The sequence below is a fragment of the Chiloscyllium punctatum genome, chromosome 3 (genome assembly GCF_047496795.1).
Source record: "Chiloscyllium punctatum isolate Juve2018m chromosome 3, sChiPun1.3, whole genome shotgun sequence".
Classification (NCBI taxonomy): domain Eukaryota; kingdom Metazoa; phylum Chordata; class Chondrichthyes; order Orectolobiformes; family Hemiscylliidae; genus Chiloscyllium; species Chiloscyllium punctatum.
This window is the reverse complement of record NC_092741.1, coordinates 85224413-85248172: the sequence shown is the minus strand read 5'-3', so window position 1 is coordinate 85248172 and position 23760 is coordinate 85224413. Positions and strand designations below refer to the sequence as shown.

At 39.9% G+C, this 23760-nt stretch overlaps 1 protein-coding gene across 2 annotated transcripts in view; it reads left to right on the top strand.

Annotated features, from left to right (window-relative positions):
- The first annotated feature begins 2440 nt into the window (after positions 1-2440).
- serinc1 (serine incorporator 1) overlaps positions 2441-23760 on the top strand; it is a 40514-nt gene continuing 19194 nt past the window's right edge. The window contains exons 1-7 of one of the 2 annotated variants that reach the window (XM_072555930.1): positions 2488-2553; positions 7306-7406; positions 12486-12647; positions 16936-17129; positions 18758-18837; positions 20776-20913; positions 21275-21444. In XM_072555930.1, coding sequence (XP_072412031.1) covers positions 12612-12647; positions 16936-17129; positions 18758-18837; positions 20776-20913; positions 21275-21444 — 618 coding nt within the window. In that variant the 5' untranslated portion in view covers positions 2488-2553; positions 7306-7406; positions 12486-12611. Of the gene's footprint in view, positions 2554-7305; positions 7407-12485; positions 12648-16935; positions 17130-18757; positions 18838-20775; positions 20914-21274; positions 21445-23760 lie in introns of both variants that reach the window. The other variant, XM_072555929.1, reaches the window with a different exon arrangement.

Genomic DNA, 23760 nt, shown 5'->3' with positions numbered 1-23760 from the left:
GAGTAAAACGCCTTTTGGGTTCTCCCTAATCCTTCTTGCCAAGCTTTTGTCATGCCCTCTCCTGGATCTCCTCAATCCATTTCTGAGCTCCTTTCTAGCAAGCCTGTAATCCTCTAAAGCTGTGCTAGATCCTAGCTTCCTCCACCTTACGTAAGCTGTTGTCTTCCTTTTGGCAAGAAGCTCCTCTGTTCTCGTCATCCAAGGTTCCTTAATCTTACCACCACTTACCTGTTTCAGAGGAACAAATTTATGCATCATTCACAACAACTGCTCCTTAAACAGTCTCCACATATCTGCTGTGCCCTTTCTGTGGAACAATTGCTCCCAGTCTGTACTTCCCAATTCTTGTCTGATAGTGCTATAATTTCCTATTCCCCAATTAAATATCTTCCCTCAGTAACTGCTCCTTTCACTCCCCAAGGCTATGCTAAATGTGAGGCAGTTGGGATCACTTTCACCAAAGTGCTCTCCCACCGCGAGATCTGACACTTGTGCTGGCACGTTGCCGAACACCAAATCCAAAATGGCCTCTCCCTTCATCGGTCTGTCTACATATTGAGTAAGGAAACCCTCCTGAACACATCTGACAAAAACGGCTCCATCCAAACCATCTGCACTCAGGACGTTCCAGTTGATATTGGGAAAGTTGAAATCACCCATAACAACAACCCTACTACTTTTGCATTTTTCCAGAATCTGCCCACCTATGAGATCTTCAATTTCTCTACTGCTATTAGGTGGTCTGTAGAAAACCCCCAATGTGGTGGCTGCTTCCTTGCTGTTCCTAACTTCCACCCATACTGACTCAGTAGACAAACCTTCCTCAACAACCTTCGTTTCTGTAGCTGTGATGCACTCTCTGATTAGCAATGCGACACTCCCTCCTCTTTTTCCACCCTCCCTGTTCTTTTTAAATGTTCTAAACCCTGGAACAGCAAGCAACTGTTCCTGCCCCTGTGAAACCCACGTCTCCGTTATGGCCACAACATCGTAGCCCCAAGTACTGATCCATGCTCTAAGTTCGTCACTCTTATTTCAGATATTTCTTGCATTAAAGCAGACACACATTAATCAATCCCTTTGTTTCATCACGTGAGAAACCTTCCTGATAGATTCAATATATCCTATCACTGTCCTGTCTGCAACTGACCCCCTCGCAGACATATGACTCTGATTCCCACCCCCCTGCCAAACTAGTTTAAACACTCCCGAATCACACGAGCAAATCTCCCACCCAGGACACTTGTGCCCCTCCGGTTCAGGTGCAACCCGTCCTTCATGTACAGGTCCCACCTTTCCCAGAAGGTAACCCAATGGTCTAGGTATCTGAAACCCCCCCTCCTGCACCAGCCTCGCAGCCATGCATTTGCTGACTGTTCATCTCACTATCTCGTGGCACTGGTAGCAAACCTGAGATCACTACTCTACTCGTCCTGCTCTTCAGCTTCCAACCTATCTCTCTGTAGTCACTTTTCAGATCCTCCATCCCTTTCCTCGCTATATCATTGGTGCCAATATGTACCACGATTTCTGGCTATTCACCCTCCCCCTTCAGAATCTTGTAAACCCGATTGGCTACAGCCTGGACCCTGGCACCAGGGAGGCAACATACCTTCTGCGAGTCCCCTTCCTGACCATAAAATCTCCTGTCAATCCCTCTAACTATTGAGTCCCCTGCCACAAGCGCTTTTCTATTTCTCCCCCTTCCCTTCTGAGCCACAGTGCCAGAGACCTGACAACTATGGCTTTCCCCTGGTACGCCGTCCTCACCAGCAGTATCCAAATCAGTATACTTATTGCTGAGGGGGACAGCCACAGGGGATCCCTGCTCTGATCCTCCCCCTGATAGTAACCCAGCTGTCCTTATCCTGTATCTGGGGAGTGACCACCTTCCTCTCAATTTCCCCCTCAGCCTCCCAGATGATCCGTGGTTCATCCCGCTTCAGCTCCAATTCCCTAACTCGGTTTTTTTAGGAGCTGGAGTTGGGTGCACTTCCCGTGGATGTAGTCGCCAGAGACATGTGAAGTGTCTCTCACCTGCCACATTCTGCAGGAGGAACATGCAACTGTCTTAACATGCAATGATTCATCTTCATCTAAATACAGAGCTCAGGAAATTGTGGGAAGAGTCATGGAGGAATTTATTATGGAATGAGAATTTATAATTGAAGAGGATCCATACGGTAGGGGAGGGCTTTGGAGACACTGAAATGCTGTATTGTGGAAATTGAATCAGTGCTATAGTTATCAACAGCTAGCACTGAAATAATTTTTAAAACCAGCGAAGCACCTACGGGTGCTTGCATTAAGGAAGGAAATATATTTTGGGAATAAAGATGTCAAACACCAGCTTGCTGCCGAGTCTGGCCTGGTTCCGGAAGGGGCTGTGCTTTCCAAATGGGTTGGGGGGAGGTGAGAGTGAAAGCGGAAGCTGTGCGGGTGTAAACAAGTTGTCAGTCACTGTCAGACAGTTCTGTCCCAGTGTGAGGAGCCGGAGCCGGAGCAGCAGCGGTGATGGGAGCTGCGCTTGGAGCTTGTTCTTTAGCCAGCTGGGTAGGTGTACAGCTTCAGGGCAGCGGTGCGCACTGAACCTCACCGAAGTGTTGTTCCTAAACCGCTCTAGGATTGCTATGAAAGAATGCGCCGGTTGCATCTATGATTTCACGGCCAAAAACAGAGTAGATAACAAAGAGGATGATGCAAATCCTCGCTGCTTTTTCTCTTTGTATTTCGACTGGCAGCTTTTGGGTGGGGGTGCGTGCTGGTGGTTGCAGGATTTCTCTTTAAATTTAAACCTTGTCGGTTTGAACCCCAGTCAGTTTTATTTTAGACGTATTGCTTATGCAGAGCCGGTGATGTCACTGACTTGTGATACTGAAGATCTGAGTCATGCTGGACATCTCAGGGGCCTTTAAATAGCTGACAGTATCGATCCGATTATGTAAAAGCCCAGGCAGCCTTCTGAATCCTTTCAGTGGTTTAAACAAAAACCCCCTGAAAGTTGGTCAGGGCAAGTGCGTGGAAGTGACCCAAATATCGAACCAATCTCTAAATTAACCCACCCCTCTAACACACTCACACACCCCACTGTAGACAAATTGTGGAGAAAGCTGAAGGGTGGAATTTTGAGTGTATACAGCCTTTAACAACTGTAAACACATACCTATCCGCAATAAATAAGTGAAAACAGTGAAGCGTGGGCAGTAATGGATTGCCGCAAGACGCCTCTTCATTGACAGGGAATGGGAATGATATTTTGTTGTTTTTAAAAAATATATAATTTGACTTTATACTCCAACTGAGTCGCTGTAGCCACTGTAATATTTGCAGCAACATATCTCTAGCTGCCAGTTTGTTGGGGTATAGATTGCTCTGGGTTTTTGAAGAGGGATGCTGTCCAGTTAGAGCCTGTATTAAAGACCGCTAGTTGATTTCCTTTTAACTACATCCATAAATCACGTGAAATATTGTTGCACCCAATCGATGGGAGCTGCCTGGGGCTGTTGGAGATGTATGGCTTTTGTCTCTGACAGAAAAATACTGCTTAGGTTAAAATGGCAGAAGGGAGTGATCCTTAATTTTGTACAGTTACAGCAGTTTTTCTTGATAATGCAAGCACATGAAACAATTTATCAGATGCAATAACATTTAATGTGATTTTGCACATCATCAATGCTCCAATTGTAAGCCAGGCTTCTCACGAACTAATGACTACTTAGGTTATAACAAAGTATTCATAGCTTATCCAACTTTGACTATATCCAGTGCATCATATAGGACTCATCTATAATAGACAGCACAAAATAAATTATTTCAGAATTATACAGTATAAGGTTGACCCAATTGTTGAAAATAATAAAATAAAACTTGGTTCAATGCTTTGAGTAATACCAACTTTTCTAAGTAAAGTTAATAACCAATCAGAACATCTTCAATATGGTTAAACTTATTTCTCAAGTGAGTATGTTTATTTGACTATACAATAGACTTTTTGACAAATAAAAACTTATATTCTGCTCAAATACTAATTTCCAAGAAAATAATCCTTTACGTACTTTCTTCCCATAAAGCTCCCAAAACTCATCCACTCCTTGATTTCAAGATTTCTGATAATCTTGGGGTGATAGCAAGAAGATTAACAATGTTGTGAAATAAAATGCATTCTATCACCTAAGACAAAAAGAGACGTGTAGGTTGAAGTAAAGGAGTGATAAAGTTGCTGCCCAAGGCACAGTATGTCCCAGCCCTAGGCAGATCAGTCCATCATTTGTATTGGTTAGGATTTGAATTTTAAAAAGAAAAGAAACTAATCCCATAATAGACAATGCTAAATAAACCTAGTGATTTATATAAGGAAAATAACTAAGTGTTGGGGGGAGGTGGGAGAGCTTGAGAAGTTGTACAATTATTTGGGAGTCACACAGGGTGTATTTAAAAAAAAATGTTGGTGACCATGAGATATAAATTCTCTAAGGGAGATATCTCAAAATATCTAAGAGACTAGATATGATTGGATGATTTTCCTTAGGTCAGAGAATGCTGAGAGACCTAACTGAGGTATACAAAATAATGGGGAGGGGGGGTAACACATCGGTAATTAGAAAGATAGATAGAAACCTTTTGTCTTAGAGGGGGCAATAACCAGGGCAGAGTTTTAAGGTAAAGCACAGAAGGTTTACAGGGCATTTGAGGGAAAGATTTTTTTTTCATCCAGAGGGTGGTAGGTATCTGGAATTTGTTGCCTAAAGGGATGGTAGGTGCAGGAACTCTTAAGACGTTTAAATATATAGATGAGCACTTTAATCGCCATAATATATGAAGTTAGAAAATGGGATTAGAATTGATGCTTGATGACCAGCTTGGATACAATGGAACAAAGGATTTTTTTAAATGCTGTAATAGCTTTGTGATTAGCCAAATATAAAGTAATCCATTGAATATTGTGTTAAACTCGAGAGGCTGTTGCTAAAAGATGGTTGTGATTGAAATAAACTTGTGTGACTTTGTATTAGAAATATCCATGTGCATATGTAAAAAATGAAAACATATACCTGAGAGAGTAATTTAAATTACATTGCAACAAGAGATTAATACAAGGTCAGTTTGAGACTAAAAGAAGGAAATGTTTCGTTAAACACAGATTAAGATATGAAATAGACCTCTAGCGAGCAAAGAAAACAAAAGGCTTAGGACAATTTTAGAAATAAATTGATGTTTTTCTGGAAAGGATTGAATTCATTTTCTTACCTGTAAACACTTTTGATCGAGTGTGCTCTGTCCATTGCATTAATGTCCTTCCCAGTTCTGGTTATTACTTATATTTGAAAAAAAAGACTTTGATTAGGACTAGTGCAACTTTAATAGTGGCAGTAGTCATGTTGCGCCTCACTGTATTGAGGGAGAAATGAAAATCATTGATTTGTGATTGCCGAGACTGTGAAAGATTCTTTTGGATTTAGGCAAACTGTTTTTTCGTCTTTCACTTGACACTCTGGTTGGTGGGGAAACCATTATTCTTTGGTATAGCCCTTAGTCTATTTGTGAGTGAGTAACATTCCTCTTCGGTGAGTGATTATATTCTATAAACGATTGGTAACATTAGAAATGCATTGACGTTACAATACAAAAAAAGTAATTTGGCCCAATCAATGTGTTGCTTCAAAGTGTTGCGTCAGTGTGTTTACACCTCACCAAAGAAATCTTAACAACATTCATTTATTGTTCTATTATGTACCTTCAATCACCAATTCAACCGAATCTTGAATTTTGACATACTTCCTGTCATAATTACAAATACTAGAAACAAATTTCACAGTCTTGCAACTCTTGGTGTAAAGATATTTCTGTATTATTTTCTTGTTCTAAATCTCTTGTATTCAGTCTGTGACCTTTCATGATTGACTGACTATAAAACCATTGTATAAGCAACTGAGCGTAAAAACAATCTCATTCTTCTGGCTCCAAAAGTCATGTTTTTACATGTTATTTTGTATATAATTTGAACTAGTTTTGAACCAATGAATTGTTATATTTGCATTAATAGTTGGCCTTAATTTTTCTCTCCACAAATGCATGTTTTACTTACAAAAATGTAGGCTGTTGTGAAGGTGCTTGGAAATTTAAAGCATTTCTGGTCTTTGTGCCAAAAGCAGTTGACGTTTCAAAATGGTGGTCACCCATACCATGTTTCACTTTTGTACTTGGTTTTTGAGTTTGAGCCCTGTTGTTTAATGGATTTTCCGAGGATTGAAAAGTTGACTTAAGTGCTGATATATATGATGCTTTCAAGAAAGTTTATCTATCTTGCTCAATCCTTTCACAATTTTAAATATGCTTGATATATCACCACAGAAACTATATAGAAAAATATAAATGTGCTGTAGTGTGTTTGTACCAAGAAACATATGAGTGAACCTGCATTGTATGTCTTTAAAAACATTAGTAGCCTTTCTTCAGTTCGATAGTTTAGGACATCTCACAAATGCATTTATGGAGCAGAGCAAGTGAGGTTCTTCAGGCAGGCAGTCAGCATCACTGAGAGGAGGAGGTCAGGTGAGGACCCCAGAGCAAGTAGACAAACAAAAACAAATCTGTTTATCAGAATTAGTTTTTCTGCTATTAGAGAAAAGAGCTATTTGAGGAAATCCCTGGTAAGTGATGAAAATCTTTTCGATTCTTAGATTTTAGCATCGCCAACAAATTCATGGTAAAGATAATATTTAAAATGCAACATAAGTGAAAAATAAAATTCAGACTCATTAAGGATGGCAGATCAAGCTGATGTGTCAAGGCTGCAACATGTGGGAGCTCTTGGATCCCATCTTCAGTCAAGGTTTTGAAGTTTGAGCAGCTTAGGCCTGTTGTTTGCGATGGAGGCTGAACTGCAGACATTACAACATGTCAGGGAAGAGAAAAGTTATTCTTTGTATCAGGAGGTAGTCATGCTACTTGGGGTAGTTTCTTATTTGTACACTGGTCAGAGAAATAAAATAAAATGTTGTCATTAAAACAGTGGTGCCCTTAAAACAGCTCATGGTAATTGGAAAATATCAGTATGGTTTTGTCAAATCGAAAGCATGTTTTAACAATCCATTCAAATTCTTTGAAGGAGCAACATGCATTGCAATAAAGGGGAGCAGGTTAAAAAACCATACCTGGACTTCTAGGAGGTGTTGGTAAGACACAACCACAACGCATATTGCGGAAAATAAAAGCTTATGATCAAGGTGGTCATGTATTGCAATTGAAAGAAGATTGGCTAGCAGAAAACAAAATTACACACAAAATGCATCTTTCTCTGATTAGCAGGATGTAACGAGTGGAGTCCAGGTTTGGGTCGGGGCCTCAACGTTTTACAAAAGGGAACAAAGGCATTGGGGCTAAGTTCACAGACAAGACCAAGATAGGTAAGTATGTTGTGAAGAAGACATAAGGAAGTTGCAGAATATAGATTGGTTGAGTGAGTTGGCAAAAAATCTGCAGGATGGAGTATAAAATGGGAAAAACCTGAAGTTGTCAGGAAATAATTTTTTTTTTAAAGCAGAGTATTAACAAGAGGATGACTGCAAAATTCCAAGATGCAGTGGAATTTAGCTGTTCTGGTGAATGTGTCACAAAATGTTACTATGCAGGTACAGCATATAATCGGAAAGTTAAAAGGGATGCTGTTGTTTATTATGAGAGGAATAGAACATAGAATTAAGGATGTCATACTTGTATAAGGCATTGGTGAAACCACACCTTGAACACCGTAGTTGTGGTCTCCTTTTCTGAGGTAAGGTGTAATGCATTGGAGGCAATTCAGAGGAGGTTACTTGGATATCTGGAATGAGGAGTTTGTACTGTGAGGTTAGGTTAGGTTGGTGGGCCTTGTTTTTATTGGAGATCAGAAGAGTGAAGAGTAACTCAGTGGAGTGTATAAGATCTTGAATGGTTCTGCCAAGATGGATGTGGAAAGGATATTTACTGTTATGGGTCAATCCAGGACTAGTACTGAGATGAGAATTATTTTTTCCTCTCAGAAGGTTGCGTGACTTTGGGACTCTGTGTCTGCAGGCGCATCATTGAACAATTTTTTTAAAGACAGGTGGATAGATGGATACGTTTCTTGTTAGCCAGGGCAATCCAGGATTGTTGTGGGTTGGTGAGAATGTGGAATTTGAAATTCTGCTCCTTATTTGTTTTTTTTGTATGTTTTACAAATGCTCACCTTTACTACTTTGTTTTATAGGCAATTCTCTGGTGCTCAAATGTAGAATTACACAAATGTTTTAAAATCCCTTTCTAAACCTGACTTAGACCCATATATCTTTGATTCCCCTACTCTTCCGCAACATCAAAACTCCTTCCATTCTGAGAATGGTGGCTAGTTAATTAAGTGGGTAGCAATAAATCAGATGCTATAGACGATAGTGCTTTAAATACATCCATTAGAAGCTCATTTAGCATGGCCTTATATGATGCTTACTGTGATAATGCCATTAGAACACTTCTTGCATCCTATTGGCTTTTCTTTCATCTCCCCCTGTACAGGTTGTGCACACTAATGTATTGTCTGACCAGGTGATATACCTGTGGTATACCTCAAACACTTTGAATTCTTGAGCTAGCTGAGAGGTAGCAGCAGATTAACTCATGTTTTTTTTTATTTTCTTTACTTTTGAAGTATTTTCCTTCCCTCTGAGGAAGTCACTGACATTTCCCATTCTTCCACTTGACAACCATGAAAGGATCAATGATGTATTATGTTCTTGAGTGACCACATTCTCCCATTCTATGGCACTGCCTTGTACTGACTAATTTTTCTGCATTCACTACAACTAAAGAAAAAATCTGCTTAATTTCTGTGGGTGAATATTGACTGGCTTACTGCATGCAGTAAATTAACTTATTTGAAGTTGTATCATGCTTTCCTTTTTCTTCATTTAAAGTATTATTTATTGTGTTCAAGGAAAGCTATTTATTTTTCTCCACTGATATTAGCTCGTATGTTTATTTCCTGTATTTAGCTTCTGTGTTCATTACCTGTTGGTTTATTTAAAAAGTAATGCCCATTCTTTGTCTAGGTATGTTGTGTGTGCCTTTTTCCACAGTTCATTGTTCCACCTTGATCCATGTTGCACTCTGCCTGTATTAGCTGTACCATAGACCTTGCCCAGTTTTTCAAAATATAATTACTGCTAATGAATTAAAATTCTTGTGTTCCGGAGTTAAACTACAAGAAATGCCTTAATTCCAAATTACATTGGGGTATGAATGTGACTACCAGTAAACTCCAAATAAGTCTCTGCCACTAACTTCCCACAGACACAGCCTAGTTAATATCATTTCACATCTGCTTTCTGTTGTTAGGACAGTCTCCAATCCATCCAATAAATTTAATCAATTTCACTGAATTGGTTAATTTAGAAAAAACACCTTTCAATTAGACCTTTGATCAAATGCAGACCTAAGGGTATTAGTTCTTTTAAACAATCTCAGTAGATTATGTTAAATTCACAGTTGGTATGTCAGTTTTCCTTAAAGAGAATTGTTCATGATTCATTACTTATAAGGGCATGTGACCTGATTGCAACATTTAAGAGGCATTTGGATGTGTACATGAATAGGAAGGGTTTGGAGGGATATGGGCCGGGTGCTGGCAGGTGGGACTAGATTGGGTTGGGATATCTCCCATTCCTCAAAACTCTAGAGGAGTTGGACCAAAGGGTCAGTTTCCATGCTGTACATCTCTATTACTCTGAGTCTTACACTCCGGCATTTTAACTAGGATCACTTAAAGCCTGATGTGTTACTAGAAGCATGCTCTTCAGCTGTAATCTCTTAATGTTATCCCAGACATTGGTGTACCTGTAAATGGATTGTTGGATTTTTCAATTTGACAATATCTGCAGCCAGTTTTGGGAGATAATGTAAGTATTGTTGCATCAGGTAAAATACAACCTGGAGGGGAAAGTCACATCAGACTACTAGGGCATAGCCTACAGTTTCTGAAGCCAGCTGCTTATTCTGTTTACTTTGCTTTTGTTTCCAACAAAATATCGAGCAGAATTAGCTGAAGCATTCGATATAAAACAAACGAAGTAAAAATGTATTAGAAATTTAAAGCCCTGATTTTCACTTCTGGGCTTGATGCACAGAGGAAGGAGAAATCTGCTTTTAAAATGGCTGCCTGCACTTCTCATTTTTGGTCCTGGATGAGGAAGGACAGGAATGGGAGTCAGGCCAGTAATTTGGAAGAGCAGAGGATGCTCCAATTCCTGAGACAGAATGGGTGGAAAGCCTGCTGTGAGCCCCAACACCATGTCCGAGTCTAAAAATAACAATTAAAACATAAACGGTTCCTCCTGCTCTCACCATCTCACTGCCCTCATCTCTCAATAGCTCATTCATTCCAACCCATGACTAACTATATATCTCTATTCCCACTCTCCTATGGCTCCTCTCAATTTATCTACCTTCAAACATCCCATGGCCCTTGTAGCCCCAGTGTAAAGGTTTACTAGATTAATTCCTGGAATAGTGGGACTGTCTTATGAGGAGACGGAGTCTGGGTTCCCTAGAGTTTTGAGGAATGGGAGATGACTTCATTGAAACTTGCAATGAGGTGACAGTTTAGATATAGCTAAGATGTTTCTTCTGACTAGTGGGTCTCGAACCAGCGGAGATGATCCAGGGGCACTTTATCTCGCAAAGAGGGACAACTATAAAACACTCCTCCATTCCTCAGCCCTCCTATCTGGCTCATTCTCTGTCACCTCACACATTCTCCATTCCCCACCTATGCCAACTCTAACCTCATGTTCTCTATGTCATGCTCTGTTGTACCCCCAGACCAAAGTAGTGCCCTTTTCCCCAAGTCCCCATTTTCTACTTCACTTACAAGTTAACTCATTGAGTATCCACAATTAACAATGCAAAAAAACCAGAAAATGTAGTTCTGTTTCCTAAAAGTTCTATATTGCATGCTACACTTTTAAGAATGATGGTGCTTTTCTCAATAAAGCACCATCGAGGCATATCAACATGTGTTGATGTGCCTCGACACTTGTTGACATTTCTGGACCAGTCTGACGAATGGGACCGATCCAATGTACCTAATGGATACTAGCCCAAACACAGTTAACAATCCCAAAGACCACCCTGCCAAAAGGGTATCTGTTCTTGCGCTCTCTTCATACCAACCCACGTCCACACACACACACAACCACACCCCTGCATCCACACGCTGCCACTCCCCCACCCCCCACCCCCCACCCCGTGCACAGCCACACCCAAAAAGGATCACTAATGCTTCCACCCTGGGGTCTGGGACCTTGCCTGCAGAGGTATCTCAGCTGTACAGAGGGATGCCCTAACTATCCAAAAGAAATGTACAAAAAAAACCCATTTGCTTTTGTCTGATCTACTTTGCACACTCCAGGTTGTGGAGTCGGGAGGTTCTGCAAATCCTGATCGCAGTGGAGACAGTTGTCCATTTGAGTGTTTGGCTGCCTATGGGAACTGTGAATGGTAGACATTCCCAAAGTCCCCCTGAGAAAATTAGAACTACTAGGTGCTGGAGCAAGTTTTCTGATGACCTCTGGCAAAGTTGCTGAAATGGGGATGGTGAAAATTGGGCAGTAATTATGATTTATTGAAGGTGGTCTTGCTTGAATTTATGCCAGTGTGCACTGAGTTATTCTACAATTCCGGCATTGGTGTGATCAAGATGTTCGGGTGGAAAAGTTGTGGCATAATACCAATGCAAAGTTGGCCTGATTTTTTGTGCATGCAGAATCTTTTACTTTGGACATTTCATAGTGGCATTTAGAATACTTTTAAAAGTTTCAAAGTCAGGCTTCTCTTCCTATGTCATTAATTAGGTCCTTTTGATCCAGCTCATTTGTTCCAGCTTTCTGGGAGTGCTGTTCACTTTTTTTCTATTTTCCTTTTATGTTTCCACATCATTCATTTTAGTTTACAACAATTAATCAACTTTTTAAATCTATTCAGATTCTACTTGCCGCACTTTATTCTGGACAGATTTCTTTCCTCTTTCTGATCTGCATCTTTAATTTCCTTTAGCAGCACAAACCATTGCAGATTTGCGAGCTCAGTTTGAGGCATTAATTGCTATGTGGGATATGACTTGATATTGGTATTAATTCCCCTTGTTGCCTGTATCTTTCACCAAATGAACTGATTGTTTTTAAACCTCAATGTTTATAGTGACAGATGATTATCTACGTTTATTGCAGTAACATTTGAGAATGATCAGATGTATATATTCTTCCTGAAAGAAAGGAAGAATATTTAATGAATGAGTAAAAGCCATGCAAGTTCTTGCTTGTAATTACAGTGCAGGATTAATTATTTTACGTCCAGTTATTCTCTTCAGTGAGTGTTAAAGCTTGCAAGTAATAACAAAGCATTATTCAACACCAGTTGCATATTTTCCTGGTCTGTCTGTATGGATTAATTGGTTCTTTACTTGATCTTTACAGATCCCGTGTTTATGTGGCAGTGCACCATGTCTTCTCTGTGGATGCTGCCCAAGTGGGAAGAATTCAACAGTGACTCGTTTGATCTTCGCATTCTTTCTGCTGCTTGGAGTGGGAGTGGCTTGTATTATGTTAATGCCGGGAATGGAAGAGCAGCTCAAGAAGGTTTTGTATCTGTTAGCAGTATGCTCCACTTGTTTGTGTAACCTGACCTAAAAGTGCAAGGCACACATCCGTCTTTATATTTTAGATGTAGGGAATGTAGAAGAAATTTCTTTCCCCAGAGACTGGTGAAAATGTGGAACTTGCTACAAAGGGAAGTTGAGGTCAATTGTAACAATGCATCTAAGGTATACATTGAGAGAGAAGGAATTAGGGGCTTATAGTGATAGGAATTAGATGAGACAGGATGTTTGGCTGGGCATAAGCACAAGATGCCACTCTAATCCTTGATCTGGCTATCTCCATTAGACTTTTAGTGAATGTCTTGTCTGCATTCTTAGTATTTTGGATCAGAGTGGTGCTGGAAAAGCACAGCAAGTCAGGCAGCATCTGAGGAGCAGGGAAATCAACGTTTTGGGCAAAGGCCCTTCATCAGGAATTCTTAGTAGTTTCTTGTTATTTGTTCTCTGGCAGTCAGGGATCCCAGCAAGTCTACAGCATAAGCAGCTCAGATTCTCTAAGAGTGCAATTTGGCATTCTCATTTTCTGTGGCTTTTACACACTTTTTTGAGAGTGTTTAAAAATAACCATATGTTGTTCTGGGCATGCCATCCCGGTCTAGCATGGTTAAGGTCTTCAGATTTCCTGCCTGTAAGTTGTCTTCTTAGACCTCTGTCCTGTTTCCTCCAATAACAAGTTTGAGGCGGCCATGGAATTTTTATAGTCACTTTCTGTCTTAATTCCTGCGTTTTAGTTTCTCTCCTATCGGCTCCCCTCATGTCTCCTCTGCATTAACTTTGCCTACGACTCAATACCTGCAAAACTACTGATCAACCAAATTCCCTTCTTATCTCCCATAGTAGTTGGCATGGTTACTGATTCTCTGTCCACTGGTTTTGTTCCTCCTTCAAACCTTCACCTTCATGTTACAGGATGTAGTGGAGTAATGGTAATGTCACTTTACCCTTGGGTTCTGAATTACTGGTCATGTTCTGGGGAAATGGATTCAAATTCCACCATGACAGATAGCGAAATTCAAATTCAGTAAAAAGCTAGCTGAATGGTAACGATGTAACTATTGTTAATTGTTATAAAAACCCATCTGATTCACTAAGTGTCCTTGGAAGGAAATCTGCCATCCTCCACTCTCTGGCCTACATGTGACTTCAGACCCACAACAATATGGCTGATTCTTAACTGCTGCCTGGGCCATTTGGGATGGCAACAAATGCTGGCCTAGCCAGTAACATTCACCTACATGAAGCAATAAAACAAGTCAGATGTCATTACCTGAAAGAGACAATTCTTAACCCCAAATGCTAGCAAAATACTGCCCCAGCTCTAACCTTTTTATTTCTAGCCAAAGTCTTTGATAATATCTGCTGCAGCAGACTCAGAAGTCTGATTAGAAAGATTGAAACCAAGTTCTGAGAAAGCTGGGCAGAGATTCGGAGCATCACAATATTGTTCAGAGTCACAAATGGCATTCGATGTGATGACAACGGTAAACTATCTTTGTCTTTTTCGACCAGCCTAAAGTCTTTGACACAGTTAGTTACTTGATCCACTTCCAACACCTTTCTATTATGGATAGGATAAATAGACAAAGTCTTTTCCCTGGGATGGGGGGAGTCCAGAACTAGAGGGCATAGGTTTAGGGTGAGAGGGGAAATATATAAAAGAGTCCTAAGGGGCAAATTTTTCACGCAGAGGGTGGTACGTGTATGGAATGAGCTGCCAGAGGATGTGGTGGAGGCTGGTACAATTGCAACATTTAAAAGGCATTTGGATGGGTATATGAATAGCAAGGGTTTGGAGGGATATGGGCCAAGTGCTGGCAGGTGGAACTAGATTGGGTTGGGATATCTGGTCAGCATGGACGAGTTGGACCGAAGGGTCTGTTTCCATGCTGTACATCTCTGACTCATTGTTGTTAATTTGGGGGACTATTTGTTTGCTTCTGTTCTTCTCTCGAATAGAATCCCTGTCGGGTGTGTGCAGGTCATTCAGTCCATTGAATCCACACTGATGCTCTGAAAAGCATCCTACCCAGACCCACTTCTTACCTTATCACCCTACATTTTCTATGGCTAACCCACCTAGCCTCTACATCCCTGGACACTATGGACAATTTAGCATGGCCCACCCACCTAACCGGCACACCTTTACACTGTGGGGGGAAAGCGGAGCAGTTGGAGGAAACTTACGCAGACACAGGGAGAATTCACAAACTCCACACCCGAGGGTAAACCATTATCTGTCTATCTCATCTTAATCATGGAATTGCAATCCACAGCTGCAGTTCCCATTCCTGCAGAATTACCTCCATGCCCCAAGGATCTGTCTTTGGCTCCTTCCTATTTCTCATTCACGTGATGCCCCTTGATAATACCATCCAGTAACAGAACATCAGTTTTCACAGGAACACTAATGATGTTCAACTTTATTCTCATCACCTTCTCTCCAAACTTCTCCAGTACCTCTATGCCATAAGAAGATGCTCGTACAGCATTCACTACTGGGTGAGTAGAAATCTCCTCCAAATAAATAATGGTATTTCCTTAAATCCACACCAAAATCTGTTCCCTGCTCACAAACTCCATCACTTTCCCTAATAACTGGCTGATCCAGAGCTTTCCTGAACTTGGTGTTGATTTTGAATCGAAGATGAGCTTCCAATCACAAATTTGTGTCATCACTAACAGCACCTCCATAACATAACTCAACTTTGTCCCTGCCTTGACTATTTTATTGCTGAAACCTCATTTTTACCTTTTAGTACCTCTAAATTCTACAGCACTCCCTTGTGCTGCTCTCCATAAATGTTTGAGGTCATCCACATCTGTCCATCCATGTCCTAATTTGTATCAAATTTTGTCCATCCATAAGCCTTGTGCTGCCAGTTCCCACAAACCTCCAAGATATGTTTACTCTAATGCCAGTCTCAACTTTAATGAGTGCGCCATTTGTTATGCATTCAGTGAAGAGTTATAATGGTAGTATATTGGGTAATACGGTGGCTGTGTGGAGTTTGCACATTTTCTCCGTGTCTGCATGGATTTTCTCTGGGTGCTCTGGTTTCCTCTCTCAGTCCAAAGATGTGCAGGTTAGATGAATTGGCCATGGGATAATGCAGGGTTACAGGGCTGGGATAGGAGTGGTGGGTCTATGTGAGGTGCTTTTCGGAGGGCCAGTGTAAAATTGATGGGCCAAATAGCTTGGTTCCACATTGTAGGAATTCTGTGAATGACATGGGATTGCTTGCTTATACTTGGAAGACAAAAGCAACAATTTTCATTTCATTTGTTTTGCTTTGTTCTAGTTCAGTATTTTGTACAATTTACGCTCCGATGGAGAGCGGGTTTACCTAGAGAATTTTTTAAAAAATTGTCCATGGAATATTGGTATTGCTGCTAGGTTAGCATTTATTGCCAATCCCTGATTGCTCAGATGGCTGTTAAGAGTTAACTGTATCGCTGTGGGTTAGGAATCACATTTAGGCCAGATCAGGTAACGATGGCAGTGTTCCTTTCCTAAAGGATGCTATTGAAATAGAAGGATTTTTGCCATTAACTTGCTTTTTATTTGAGGTTTTCATTTAATTCAAATTTCACCATTTGGCCATGTTGGAATTTGAATCCTTGTCACCAGAACATTAGCTGGGATTACAAGTCCAGTGACGTGACCAACACACCATTGTCTCCCTTAATGTAATGTCAAATATCTTCATATGATTCCATTTATTCAAAGGGTGACCCCTTGCATGAATTTCCAGAGTGTTGATTGAAACAGTTCTCTTTTCAGAGCTCTTATTTGAATGAACACCCAAGGTTGGGTTGGGGAATCAAGGACTAGAGGACATCAGTTTAAGGTAAGGGGGGAAAGAATAAAAGGAAACCTGAGGGGTAAGATCTCTACACAGAGGGTGGTATGCATATGGAATGAGCTGCCAGCGGAAGTGGTTGATGTGGGTACATTAACAACATTTAAATGGTATTTGGACAAATGCATGGGTAGGGTAGGTTTAAAAGGATATGAGCCAAGTGCAGAGAAATGGGGTTAGCGTGGATGGACATTTTGGTCGGCATGGACCAGTTTTGCCTGAAGGGCCTGTCTCTGTGCTGTAGGACTGACTCTTATCATCTTCATAATTCTGGAGAATGATTTTCATACTAGAAATTTGTTTCTAGCTATGTGTGGAAGAAAATGTACTTTAAAAAAAAAGCTCCTACATCTGTGTGAATGAAACAAGCCTAAATCCTTTCATTTTTGCTGCCTCTTCCCTCTGTAGATACCAGGATTTTGTGATGGTGGACTAGACACCCCCATTCCTGGAGTCCATGGACAAGTGAACTGTGATGTGTTGGTTGGATATAAGGCTGTTTACCGGGTTTGCTTTGGCATGGCAATGTTCTTCCTCCTCTTTTCCCTGTTGATGATTAAAGTGAAGAGCAGTCAAGACCCAAGGGCTGCAGTCCACAATGGGTAATCTTTAAAATTCCTATCTTAAAAAGGGGCTTTGCAGACTCTAAGCCAGTGCTTACTTCAGTGACTTGGTCATTAGCAATTTAATTTCATGCAACAATTGGGTGGTCAGCTGTTTTGTTGGCCCATTAGTCATGTGATGGGAGATAATGTTATTTCTGTTTTATGTTTCTCTTGATCCAAAATGTTACAGTATTTATTTTAGATTTGTTATGAAATATATTAGTTGTCCTCCTATATCATGGCAGCAGAAAAAAGTAATGATCTGTTCCTAAGCTGTGCCCATTGCCACTATACTTTATCTGCAAATAGTTTAGTAAATGGTAATTTAGAATAATGAGTATTCACTCTCCACATCGTTGGCATTGGAAATATCGTTGAAGCTTAATTTGTATTCAGTTTTGATTGAATAATGGAGATTAATAGATTAACACAATAAATGCACAAGCTTCCCCTCTTGCACTGTATGCTTTGTCCCCTTCTTTTCCTTCTACTTTGCAACTCTCCATCTTCCTTTCCTTAAAACTGTCATTTTTGACTATTTTTAGTTACTCCTTACAATTTTGTTTGATTTGGTGGCCATTTTTCCTTTGCACTTTAATGAAAGATTCTGTAAGATATTCCACATTAAATGTCTCCTTTCCATTCTGAAATGCCTAAGGTTCTTTGGTTTTTCATTATAGTTGATACCTCCTGCAATACTTACCAGTCTTTTGGCTTTTCTCTGGGTTTCCTCCCATTGTTTTATATCTCCCTTCATTTCTTGGGAACTAGGAGCCAAGGGGTAATATGACCACAGCAGTTGTTGCAAGACTTAGTGACCTATTGCCTTGTCTGAGGCATTCTTTCTTTTGTAAGTTTGTCAAGGAAGTGCACGTGCATTTGTAGCTATACCTTTGACATTATAGAAGTCTTAAGGATTACTCCAAGTTCCCTAGAATAGAACTTCATTAATGACTTGCCTAGTTTACATTTGGGCCAAATGGGCAGAGGGGCAGAACTATAATCTCTCCAGTAATTGGTCAAATCTCTTTGAAAATTCATAGAATGGCAGGTTTTGACAATTTTCAAACTGAGTAAATAGTAGGATGTAATTATTAAAAAGTGCAGCAATAATTAAAGATCAGGATGTACTGTTAACTTCTGAATCGTATATCTTCCTGTCCTCAGTTGCAATTAATATTGTCATGCTTTTATTACAAAAATGTACTTGCATATTCTAAAAAAAAATGCATAGAGGCAGTCCCTATGTTGTGAATGTTTTCTATTCTTGAGTCCGTTCGCAAGTCGATTTGTATGTAAATTGGAACACCATGCAGGGTAATGTAAATTAACTGTTCATAAGTTCAGGAAATGTTGAATCTTTAAAAGCACATTGTCTGTATGGGATCGCATTCGTAACTATGAACGTTTGTAAGTCAGATGTTTGTAAATCGGGGACTTCTTGTAATTGAATGGAATGAGCATGTTGATCAGGGACACAATGTATGAAATGAACATGTTAAAATCCATTTCTCCTCCCTACTGTTCACTTTCTGCTGTAGTAATGACAGGACAAATGATTGTCCTATACTTGTGGCATCAACTGTTTTGGATGGTGACATAATCAGCTGTTTGTTTTCTTTTAGATTTTGGTTTTTTAAATTTGCCACCATGGTTGCCATAACAGTGGGTGCTTTCTTCATTCCAGAAGGACCCTTTACAACAGGTTTGTACAAGACAAGCAACAAAAATGCTGCTAGTTCATGACTGTTGAGATTTTTAAAGCATCCTTAGACTAAGCATCTTGATTTTGATTTTTTTACCTTTTTGTATATCCATATGAACTAAATCTAGAGATCATTACAATATTACACGAATGCAGCACTATCATAATGAATATCTTTGGTTCAAGTGAAAATGAGTAGACCCAATGTTGAAGGCACATGCTGTTTCGCATAGTGCATAGCAACATAGAAAAGGATGTATGCAAGGTCAGTAAAGGTAATGAATATGATTTTTTCTTTTATTATTAAGTTACTGAACTGAGATTGACTAAAAGTAGGATCAGATTTGCTGTACCTGACCCAGAAGACCTCGATGTTGACACTGAACATGAAGGCATTGGATGAAACATTTTCCTTTAATGAATTATCTCCGGATAGCTAGCGCAATTCGTTTAAAAGGCAAATCTTGTTTACACAGCTTGTTTGAGTTTCTTGTCAAAGTAATACACAGGATTGATGAGGGCAGTGATGTCATCGATCTGGATTACCAAATAGTATTGGACAAAGTGCCACATAATAGGCTTGCTAGCAAAGTTGAATAAAAGGATGTGAAGTTATTTGAGTGACAGAAACAGAGTGATGGTGAATGATTGTATCTTTTCCGCTTCTGTGAAAATAATCAGACCCCTAAGGGTTGGTATCAGGACTACTATTATTGTAATTCAATATTAAAGACTTGTCTGCATAGGACACACTTTTTTTCATGGACTAAATTTTGAAGTATTGTACACAATGAGGAGGTCAGTAATGAAGTTCATTGGCTATAGACATGCTATCAAAATGGGTGGACAAATGGCAGATGAATTTTAGTGCAGAGATGTGTGATCTGATACATCTTATTAGGAAAAGTGAAGAAAGGCATTTTAAATTGAAAGCAACAATTCTAGTTAAATTGTAGTGTCAGAACGACCAGGCAGGGTATATGTGCACAACTGTTCAAGATGGTGGGGTAAGTTGCGAAGTTCATTAAAAAGGACTTTAAGTTTCACAGCTTTATACAAGCAAGATTTAATGAACCTTTATGTAAGAAAAGAGATTCACCCTCAACTGGATTATCCTGCCTCAGTTGTAAGGATTTCACATTTTAGGCACGATGTGAAGGTAGTGGAGAAAGTGCAGAGACGATTTACAAACACTGATGGTGATGAAGGCATTCGTTATGTGGATAGATTGGAAAAACTGGTGGTGTTTTCAGAGAAGATCTGACAGCCGTTCTCAAAGTCCTGAGGGCATCAGGCAGAGTAGATGGGGAGAAGTTTTTCCCATTGGCGGAAGGTACATGAATCTGAGGGCACAGGCATAAAGCATTTGGCAAATGACCAAAGGTTCCACAAAGAAAGAATATTTTAACACAGTACGTGGTTATGATCTGGAATGCACTGTGTAAACAAAGATCCTCAGATAGCGCTTTCCAACCCGAGGACTTGGGCAGCAGATGCATGATTCTGCCACTGTATCTTATGGCCTTGGAGAAAGGATTGAGGAATGGGACAAGCTAAATCGTCCTTGGAGAGAGTCAGTATGAACTCAACCACCAAATAGCTTCCTTCTGTGCTGCAATTATTCAAAGTTCCCTTTGTATTAACTATTAACTTCCAATGTTGTGATTTTTTTTTCTATGCAACATCCAAATAAACTAACAGACCTTGTGAGAAGATGCTCAGTTTTACTGAGTACATTTTAAGGTATACCACATTTGAGGGCGTTTGATTTTTAGTTTAAAGTTCATGTTTAGTGAGCCATGATTTTATAATTATTATTAAAAAGCATTTTAAATATTCATTCCACAGATATGTGCTCAAAATATAGTATTTTTTCATACTTTAAATAGAATGTAAGTTAAACCAATTTCTGAGCTTGTTTTATTTGTTTATTTACAGTCTGGTTCTATGTTGGAATGGCTGGTGCGTTTTGTTTCATCTTAATCCAGCTGGTCCTACTCATTGACTTTGCCCACTCCTGGAATGAATCATGGGTTGAAAAAATGGAAGAAGGCAACTCGAGGTGCTGGTATGCAGGTAAGGAGGGAAAAAAAACTGAAGAACAGTAACTACCGAGAGTGGTGATTTTAAGTAAGTGAGGCTAGGGTGACAAACAGTTCAGTGTTGTTGTTGAATACTGAAATTCCTGCATTTGTTCACTTGTTGGGGTAAAACATTGCTTTCCATTTGGGTCCTGTTGAACTTCATCAACTTTGTATCACTTTTACCATCCAACCTCTGTGCTGTATCCTTCGCTTCATGATTAAGAGTATGTATATCCTCAAATAGTATTGGTGCAAATAGTGATTTTTGTTTTTTTTTTTGAAAGAAAGCAGTTTGCTAAAATTACTATTAAAGAATCCAAAAGACTAATTAGCTGACGTTATCTTTTGTACAGCATTGTTGTCCGCCACAGGCATGAACTACCTGCTATCCCTGGTTGCTATTGTCCTATTCTTTTGTTACTACACGCATCCTGAGGGCTGCACTGAGAATAAGGTCTTTATCAGCTTAAATATGCTGCTATGCATAGCTTCGTCTGTCATGTCCATCCTCCCAAAGATACAGGTATGACCCAAAAACTTTGACTAATTAATGTAGATTTTAGAGCTCATATTGAAAAATCCATCTTATAATTTAATTTTGTTTTGCCAAAGTAAATCCTGTGGGATTGGATTCTAACTGTATTTACTGCTTTAACATAGGTTATTGCATATAAAAAAGAAATTAAAGTCATGTCAAAAATAGAGTTCAAGGAAGGTATTTAATCAGCACAGTTTTAGCTTGTTCATTGGCACCGCTTTCAAATGTTTAAGGAAACTATAGAGTTTAGCTCCTTGCATCTTTTAATACTATTATATTAGATTAATGTCCACATCGGAATCTATCTGCAATTTGTTCATATCGATTGATACTCAACACCTACAACTTCAGAAAAAAAATGATTTGACCCAGAATCCACTACATTTTAGAATGAAGGGGATTTCAGATTTCCATACTTATTTGTTTGGGGATAGAATTTTACTTCTAACTTTCCTAACACTAATTTTTAGATTAGAGTTGCTGGTTCTGGATTTGACCACCAGAAGAAATAACTACTTTTTTCATACTATCACATGATTTTTAATTTTAAATACTCTGATTACTTTCTAACGCGAGAGAATACAACGCACCCTTTAGCCTTTGTTATTTGTCTGGTGGATCCCCACTATAGCCCCTCCAAGGCTTATGGTGTTCCAAAGGCATGATACCAGAAGTAAGTATTCTTATATGGCTTTCTTAGATCCAAAATGAATAGCTTCATTTCTCTCCAACATTGAACATCACCTTCTATGGTTTTGCCCACTTATTTAATCCGTACGTCTCTACTTGTATGTTGTGGTTCTGTTTGCCGAGCTGGGAATTTGTCTTGCCAACGTTTCGTCCCCTGTCTAGGTGACATCCTCAGTGCTTGGGAGTTGACAACCGGAAGCGGCAGAGACAGGCCACTATAAATGCCGGAGGAAGCAGCACAGAAGCGCTTCACAGGAGGCTCCCAAGCACTGAGGATGTCACCTAGACAGGGGACGAAACGTTTGCAAGACAAAGTCTCAGCTCGGCGAACAGAACCACAACAACGAGCGCCCGAGCTACAAATCTTCTCCCAAACTTTGAACATCTACTTGTATCTGCACAACTTAATGTGCCCCCTAAATTAGAGCCAGATAGTTCTTTTAAAAATTCTGTTCCTTCATACAAATCATTTGTAGATAGGCTATTAAACACCTCTGGGAGCAGTTGAGATTTGAATTCAGGCCTCCTGGCACAAAGGTAGGGTCATTACCACCTGTGCAACAAAACCCTCCAGGTTATTTATATGCTGAGTAGCTGAGGCCTTATTACAGATTCTGGGGGAAGCATCACCTTTCCTATTCAGGCAATGTCAATCAATGGATGGTGCCTTTATCTCCACACTTTCTCTGACCTCCAAACTAATTCAACGTTAAGGTTGTCATTTTTGATAATATCTTGTGCAAATTCCCTATCGATTATGTTCTGGTAATGGAAATAGAAAATAGCTGCACACATTTGCTTATAAATCCTGTCAGTGACTTTCCACAAAATTCAACTGGATTAGTCAGATACAGGTCATAGAGATGTACAGCATGGAAACAGACCCTTCGGTCCAACTCATCCATGCCAACTAGATATCCCAATCCAATCTAGTTCCACCTGTCAGCACCCAGCCTATATCCCTCCAAACCCTTGCTATTCATATACCCATCCAGATGCCTTTTAAATGCTGCAATTATACTAGCCTCTACGAGCTCATTCCACACAGGCATCACCCTCTGCATGAAGAAGTTGCCCTTAGGCTTTTATAGCTTTCCCCTCTCACCCTAAACATATGCCCTCTAGATCTGACTCTCCCACCCCAGGGAAAATACCTTGTCTATTTACCCTATCCATGCCCCTCATGATTTTATAAACCTCTATAAGGTCACCCCTCAGCCTCCGACATTCCAGGGAAACAGCCCTAGCCTATTCAATCTGTCCATACAGCTCAAGTCCTCCAACCCTGGCAGCATCTTCGTAAATCTTTTTTGAACCCATTTCAAGTTTCACAACATCTTTCCAATTAAAATGAGACCAGATTAATCTCTCAATATTCCAAAAGTGGCCTAACCAATGACTTGTACAGCTGTAACATGACCTCCTAACCCCTCTACTCAATTCTCTTGACCAATAAAGGGAAGCATACCAAATGCCACCTTCACTATCCTATCTACCTGCGACTCTACTTTCAAGGAGCTATGAACATGCACTTGTTCAGTATCCTAGGACCTTACCATTAAAGTGTATAAGTCCTGCTGAGATTTGCTTTTCCAAAATGCAGCACCTTGC